The 7,953-nt window shown below is 50.6% G+C and overlaps 2 protein-coding genes across 2 annotated transcripts; both read right to left on the bottom strand.

Annotated features, from left to right (window-relative positions):
* Positions 1–134: 134 nt before the first annotated feature.
* On the bottom strand, positions 135–4,638 carry T310_8510 (RanBP1 domain protein; the record flags this gene model as incomplete). Its single annotated transcript, XM_013468712.1, has 4 exons — positions 135–422; positions 503–720; positions 953–4,113; positions 4,577–4,638. 4 exons carry the CDS (start codon positions 4,636–4,638, stop codon positions 135–137), a joined length of 3,729 nt encoding a protein of 1,242 aa, XP_013324166.1.
* A 1,925-nt stretch (positions 4,639–6,563) lies between these two features.
* On the bottom strand, positions 6,564–7,865 carry T310_8509 (uncharacterized protein; the record flags this gene model as incomplete). The annotated part of the gene is made up of 1 exon (XM_013468711.1): positions 6,564–7,865. A coding segment is annotated over one exon (1,302 nt), but the record flags the coding sequence as incomplete, so codon positions are not given.
* Between the last annotated feature and the right edge of the window lie 88 nt (positions 7,866–7,953).

The following is a 7,953-nucleotide window of genomic DNA, read 5'->3' as shown; positions in this document are numbered from 1 at the left end:
CAAACTCCGACGAGGAGGGCAAAGAGCGGCCGTCGTTTTGGCGATAGATGTATGTATATGATTCCAGCGGCAGGGTTCGAGACTCACAGCCCCGTGGCCCAATCTACTCCGAGGAGGAGGGCCATGGTAGCCGTTTATCCCTGTAAGGACTCTTGGACCTCCGCCAAAGCTTTGCCCAATTCAGCGGCATCCTCTTTCGTCTTGACGCGAAGCGCCCAAGGGTCCACGCCGGAACCGTCAGCCCGCGGGACTATGAACTGAATACTATTATTCGCAACCTTGTAGTCGATGGCTTTCTGGATGGCAGTGTTCAGAACCACCTTGCCACTGGGATCGGCCCGAAGAACGAGGCGCGCGCGACCTGCCTCTCGGTTCTTCAGGACCCGGAGAGGGCCAACCCCCTGGGTCTCCCAACCTGATGGCTGCTTGTATTTAAGTGCACGGGCACGGGTGACAAATGCGACGTCCTCGTTTTCTCGCCTGCATTGCCAACGAGGTTGACCTGGGGGTCATTTGAGTAGTCCTGGCCATCCGTGTCCTCCCCGGCCGTATCCTCATTCGAAGCCGGAGCGGAAGCCTCATTCGAAGCAGGACCGGAAGAAGTCGTAGCTGGATTGGTTGTTGGTTGATTTACCGCTACTCCGCCAGGAGCCCCAGATTGGGTCGAAAACAGACTCGAAAACGGGGTAGAAGAAGAAGTCTGAGAGGACGACAGCGGGGCTATTGGAAGAGAGTTAGCAACTGTCATCAAGTTCCGCATACTCCACGTTGCATATGCCTTGGGTACAGGGGCTCCAAAAGCATTAACAGCAGGGGTTACCCATGTCGGCGGTGCTGGGGTTCCAAAAGCCGGGGTAGTTGGAGAACCGAAGACACTGCCAGTAGGGCTGAAGGTAGGAGCAGGGTTGAAGGTAGGAACAGGGTTGAAGCTGTCAACAGGGGTTGAACATACCGCTAGTAGGGGTTCCTGTTTCACGAACGGGTTTTCCATCAGCGTCGTATTGAATGCGGTCGAACAGGCTGCGACCGGTGCTAGTTGAGGTCGAGGGTGCAGCAGGTGCTGCTTCGGTTTCAGCGTCGGAGTCTTCATCAGCCGCATCTTCGGTGGAAGAATTCGCAGCGGACAGATGTCCAAAAAGATTGTTAGACGTTACGGGAGGCGTGCTGCGCTGGCTTTCAAAGATCGACGAGACCGCTTTCTTTGAACCATCTTCAACCGAGGAACCGAAGGCAGACGAAGTACCAAACAAGCTGCTAGATGTCACAGGCGTACTCAACGGCTTAGGTTCTGGATCACTAGTGGCGGCCTTGCCAAACTCCTGGCCCTCGGCGTCATGACCTTTTCCATCACTGAACTTAGTACGCTTCTGCGCATTGTCTTCGTCTGAGCCAAAGTCTTCAGCTTTGCGCTTTTCTTTCTCTTTGTCTGCTTCATTAGTAGCTTGTTTACTGAACTGGGTGAGGAAACTAGGCGTATTTCCAGGACCAAATTTGGGAGGCTCAAAAGCTGGCTTTGATGGAGAGTCGGTGTTCTTGTCAGTAGTAAGCGCCGGGGAAGACGGGCCAGTGGTCGAAGTGCTGGTCGAGGGAAGCGGTTTGAAGCTAAACGACGGCGAAGGCTTGAACACATTAGAATTGCTGGACTCAGAAGCGGAAGGCTTAAAAAGACTTGGTGCCGAATCTTTCTCGGTAACGGAAGTAGGTTTGGATCCAGACGCCGGAGACTCAGTTTTCTGGAATGAATCCGTACTGGAGTCAAGTGCCTTGGAATTAGAGAAGGAGCTCGCAAATAAGCTGGCCGTCGTGTTCCTTGTGCGCTTGCTGGACTGCACATCCGAGTCAACGTTGGAATCCGCATCTTCAGTCGCCTTGCGTTTGTTGGGCGTATTAGTAGAACTTTGCTGGTTCCCGGACGAGAAAAGTGCAGATGTGGTTGCTGGCTGAGTGTTCACATTGTTCACAGCAGACAATTCAGCGGGCTCAGCAGACTTTGCTTTCTTCGATGAAGATTCCTCAATATCGGTACGATCGGATTCCTCGTCCCGGTCCTTGCGTTTTCCAGGTGCAGTAAGACGTGAACCGATGGGAATGCCAAGTGTCTTACGAACACGCGAGTAGTACAGCAAGACGACATCAAAATCATCTTTTTCAGGATCGAGCTCGGAGATCTTGCGCTTGAAAGAGTAGTTCAACATCTGGATCTTGTACTGCATGTCGACACTCTGCGCTAACTCCTTGCTGATGTTAGGAGGGAGTTTGCGCGGCCCTTTGGTTGCAAAGGATGGCTTCGGCACTGCCTCCTTATCCGGCGATGGCGCAGCCGCGGTTGTAGTTGGTGCTGTGAGAGGCTTTGGCTCGGGTTTTGGAGCAAAAAGGCTGCTCGGGGCTTCCTTTGCAGGAGTATCAGATGCTGGCTTCGCAGGCTCTGTCTTCGTTGTACCGGAGAAGAGGGACTGGAAAGGCCTGGCCTGAGTGTCATCAGGCTTAGTAGTTTGTCCGAAGAGTGAACTTCCGGCACTGAAGACCGAACTTGGAGCCGTAGTCGCTTGAGGAGGCTCATTAGGCTTGGTAGTCTGTCCAAAAAGGGGACTGGAGACAGTAGGGGTGGCATTGGCGGAAGCTGGAGCAGCAGTCGTCTGGGGAGTGTCACTAGGCTTTGTGACTCGACCGAAAAGAGAACCACCAGCGCCAAAGCCAGTGCTAGCTGGAGTTGTTGGAGTCGTAGCCGCTTGAGGAGCTTCACTGGGCTTTGTGGTTTGTCCAAAAATGGAGCTGGAGAAGGTAGTAGAAGTTGCACTGGCAGTAGCTGGAGCGGCAGTAGTTGGAGTATCGGAAGGCTTAGTTTGACCAAAGAGGGAACTTCCGGAGCCGAAGGCAGTGTTTGCTGGAGTCGCAGCTGTAGTGGCAGGAGTATCAGTCTTGGTTTGGCCAAAGAGAGAAGCTCCGGCACTGAAGGTTGGTTTGGCTGGAGTTGCAGCCGTGGTCGCAGCCGTAGTCGCAGGAGTATCAGCGGGCTTGGTCTGACCAAAAAGGGAACTGAAAGGATTGTTGGCTGGAGATGGAGCTGCAGTGGTTTGAGGAGTATCGTTGGGCTTGCTAACATTGCCAAAAAGAGTACCAGTGCCAAAGGGAGTGTTAGCGGCAGCTGGAGCGGTAGTTGCTTGAGGAGTGTCGGTAGGCTTAGTCACCCGATCAAAAAGTGACTTGCCAGCGTTAGGATTGGCGTCAGTCGACGTGGCAGGTTTAGCACCAAACAGCGAGGAAGAAGTCTGCGGGGTTGAAAAGAGGCTTTTGTTCTCAGTGCTCGTGGTACCGAAGAGAGACTTGGCGGGAGAACCGGTGGTGTTCGGCGCAGCTCCAAAAAGAGACGGCGAGGAAGGAGCAGTAGTGCCCGTCTTGGCTTTCCCGTCAGGTGAGATCTGCATCGTGTCACTAGCGGTACCAAACAAGCTTTGACTCTTCGGAGTGTCAGTGGAGGAAGAGGTTTGGCCGAAAAGCGACGTCGTCTTAGAAGTGTCTGTGTTGAATAGGTTGAATGAAGGAGTGGAAGTCTGAGTGGTAGACTGTCCAAAAATGCTTCCAGTAGCACCGGTGGTTGCTGGAGTAGTTTGAAAGATCGAGGAACTGGATGTTGACGTAGTATTGCTAGGAGTACTGAACAAACCAGCTCCTGTGTTCTGAGAAGGTTGGGAACCAAATAAGTTGCCCGACGGTGCAGCTTGGGCTGGCTGGTTCTGACTTTGGCTGGTAGTGGGTGGGATGTTAAAGATACTCCCTTTGAAGCCACTAAACCCAGATGTATTCTGATTCTGGTTTTGTCCTCCAGTACCGTTAGCGAACGGGTTGTTGATACCTGCACTGGAGTCGAAAGAAGCAGAGAAATTAAAGCTTGCAGAACCACCTGAGCCAAAAGAGATAGGCTGGTTTCCGTTCTGGGTAGGATTGGAACCTGCACCTGGGAAACTCTGGGACTGACCAAACGCAAAACCGTTTGAGAGCCCTGGGTTCGAAGATGCAGAGACGTTAGGATTTATCGAGTTGAAGGGACTAGGTGATTGAGACGTTGCGGACGACGCGAGGTTCGGACGCGTCCGCCTGCTGATTTGTTTGATTCTGGAGGAATAGTTAGAAACGCGTCTCATCAAGACAGTCTCTTCAAGGCTTCGACAGAAAAGAAGTGTAAAGAGCTCGCAGAAGCAAGCAAGAGCTTTGAGATTGCAAGAGTAAAGATGGATAGTACGCCAAATGGGTGCAAACGAGGACGTGGGAAAGGAGGTTTGGGAAGCAGAGATGGTGAGTGGGAGTGGGAGTGTGAGTCAGAGAGAAGGCTGGGGGACGGGGTTTTTAGAGGGAGCAGGACGAGGGAGTGAATGAAAACAAGCGAGTGCCTGTCAACAACAAAGCGAGTCACTGGTCGCTGGGTGCATTCACTGGAGGGCAGAGACGCGTTGTTGTTGTTGTTGTTGATATCGAGACCACCTTTGACAGGCACCGATGCTGTGCGCAGAACAAACAAAACAAAACAAAACAAAGCAGCACGTCTTCAAACAAACAATCCTTCTTCTTTTTTACTTACTTTCTGTTGGCCATCTGGGCCGCTGTGGCCCGCTGGGGCTTATCATCCGGCGTGCTCGACATGTTGAAATCGATCCCCTGGATTCTATCTGCGTGAGGGCCCTGCAACGGTCGTTTCGACATCCAAATGACCTTCTCCCTCCTTCGCTGCTAACAGCCCACAGAACTACTCTCTTCGATTCAATTTTTCAAGAATAACAACACGTGTACAGAGCGTTTTTGGTTCTTTTCCGGTCTCCGACAAGCTATATCGTCCCCGTCGCAGTTCCCACAGGAAAAAAACACGACCGCGATGCAAATCCTCAACAGTATCGCCACTTTCTATTCCACGAAAAAATACCGACTTGCGGCCGGAAGCACTCAACGAAATCAAACGCTCGTCCGACTGGTAGTGCGCCTTGTCACGTCCAGCAAAAATTCGATGAAAGCTATCTGGGGAATCACCGATTCCGAAGATGGGAGAAAGAGGCCGGCACGATCTCGCTTGAAGAATCAGAGAGGTCTTCAATAATATCCTCCGGACGATGATGACGGCACGTCGTAATGTCGGCGCGATCGAACAGTGAAGCTTGCGGCAAACGCGAAAAAGCGTCGATGATTTAGGACGGGAGAACAGGGTGCGGAGGACCGGCAGAGGCTGATGAGAAGGCAGAGCAGCAGATATAAGCGTTCTCTGAGGATCAGAGGATGTCACGCTTCGAGTATCTTGCTCTGCCTTGGGACTGCCAGCGACGTTGGGAGAACGGATCCTCCTTCCTGTTGTGCCTGCCTTTTTTTTGGCGGTCGATCGCGACAGCTCGCGGTTTCCGCTGAGAACACGGGGGCGGCTGGCAAAAAAAGCCGGTCACGTGGCTCGGGGTAGAGTGGGCGAGATGACATAATTCGCTGGGGACTGACAACTAATTATAACTACGGACGAAAGGGTGATTATTGGGCGTTGGGGATCTCCTCCCACAATGGGCAGAGAAGAATCGGTGGTGAGAACAAGTTCCTTGTTAGGCGTTTTTCTATTGTGTTGCGCAGTTGGTTGAGGTCTTTTTCCGATGTTCTTTGTTTGCGAAGGTGGACTTAAAGGATTTAAGATCAGTGTGACCTTGCCCAAGCTGGTCGGTCTATGACGTTTCTATGGAGACGTTGGGAATAGCTTAACTTAGACTGACTTCAGCTTTGACATGTCATGGTTTCTTGGAGTATGCAGCAGTATGGTGTGCAAAAACGAAAGAAAAGGAAAAATCAAAATGCGATTTTGTCCTTCCTACTTTATATACACAGTATGTATGCATCCTGGGCACAATCATCAGATCGATATACAAACTACAGCTGTAATGACAGTAATAGTCATTGTTATTGCTAAATAAGGAGTGTTATATATTTACTGGTAACCTATAGAGGAAACATTTTCAAATGGAGTAGAGAAGGAAATGATGGATCGAACCGGCGTAAACTAGTTGTCGGTTCAAGCCAAGGTTATATATAGTTTGTTCTAGTGTCTGAAAATTCTCCCCAGTATGAATTTTGGAACCCACGTTATCTTCCAGTGGAGAGGTACACACACATTCACGATGCCATGAGAAATAAGACATTAGTAACGACTGGAACGGCATATTTGAGAAGGCGTTCATAACTCACGCTAAGGTGGTATTTATCGAGGCAGAATCCTGCATCTAAGGATATCATGACCTACTAGTAATATTTAGAATTGCTATGACAGGGAGCGTTTTCTTGTATTTTGACCTCATAGCTTTCCGTAGATTCCTGAAATTGTTCCGGACTTCTTCTTACTTTTCTTCTTCTTCTTCTTCTTCTTTTCGACTTTTTGGATTTACTCTCGCATTCTGTAACTTATTACGGATAGGTCTGAATGATAATACTTCGACCGTTATATTATTGTCTGGAGGAGCTGAAGCGCTCTCGTATCCTTGAACGGAGCTGAGATACTAATATATATGTATTGTAATCCTGTTCTATACGATAACTATGCCAGCCAGCTAGGCGATGATTGCGTCCAGCCGTCGTTTTAACTCGTCTGTAAGCGTGTTGATAAACTCCGCATCCAAAGCATCTTTCTGCCAGCTAAAAGATAGAACCAGACACCCGTCGCCACCAGTTATCGCACTGATAGCGACCGCACTGCCTGTGACGTTGGCACTTTGACTGAAAACCATCCGCCCGACTTGTGGGGTGTGCGGGTGATTGTCTTTATCGACAGCATAAGCACCGACATTCGACAACTCAAAGCTCGAGTGCCGTGGCTTGCCCACTTTCGACAGGAACAGGTCCCGATGGTAATCGGCGACATATTTCAGAAGACCTATCGACTGGTTCCTCCCCTTTTGTTCGAGGACGCGCTCAATTGTCTGCCTTGAGCGTTTAGCCTCGTCCCAGGGAAACTCCTGCCCCTTGAAGTTATCACGCTCGTATACTTCCTCGTATTCCTGTACCCAGACACCGATCGAATCTTCTGTGATGATATCTGGCAGCCACCTCCGGAGAGATATTGCTCCACTACAGCGCAATTTCTTGAACGTTGTGGGCAGCTGATTGAATATGACACTGGCGATCATGGTCTGCAGTGCTGCCGTGACCGTGGTCCCATTCATTTGACACGACTTTCTCAGTTTCATGGTAGTCGACTTTGATAGCGGTAGATGACGAACGCGATTCACCAGGGGGGTTTTGATATGTGATCCAGTCCACAAGAGAGGATCGTTCCTCAGTCTAATCTTGGAGTTTAAAAATTCCTTGGCGAGATATAATATTGATACAGGGAGTGGAAGGAGTTGTTCCAGGTTTGGTAGCAGCGGAGAAGTCGGAGGGACGATGAGATTCTTCGCCTCTCCCGACGGAAACGATTGCACCTCCCTCAGAGCTCGGGCAAAGGTATTGTGGAAGGCTTTTCCAGAGGAACCGTCGCCAATGGCATGGTGGAACACAAAGGAGGCAGTGAAATGCCGATCATCAGTAGGATCAGTCAAGATGCATAGCCTCCAAAATGGCAATCCTAGAGAAAAGGGCGTATTATGCTGAGCTTGCAGCAGGTTGTCCAATTCAACATCTCTGGACGTCTGCTCGAGATCGCCTGAAGCCACATATTTCTGTGACCGTTGCTGGAAAGACACACATTTATCCAGGTCGATCTCTGGGAGTCGAGCAAAGTATGGATCCCGACTCCCTTCGTCCACGGGATTGACCGCGAGGTTAGGATGTTGAGCAATCAGAATTTCACATGCTCTGTAGATGTGGTCCTTAATGGGCGGAACAGGGCCTTCTGAGAGGTGATACGTCGCAGTCACTGCAACATTGAAGTAGAATCGGAGATGATGGCGAGCAGTGAGTACATCTCCAATGGACCTGCTTGTCCGTGAGCCAATGACTGGG

This window comes from Rasamsonia emersonii, assembly GCF_000968595.1.
Source record: "Rasamsonia emersonii CBS 393.64 chromosome Unknown ctg1118621760779, whole genome shotgun sequence".
Taxonomy (NCBI): Eukaryota; Fungi; Ascomycota; class Eurotiomycetes; order Eurotiales; family Trichocomaceae; genus Rasamsonia; species Rasamsonia emersonii.
Note: the sequence above shows the minus strand (reverse complement) of the source record. Positions and strands in the feature narration are given on the sequence as shown.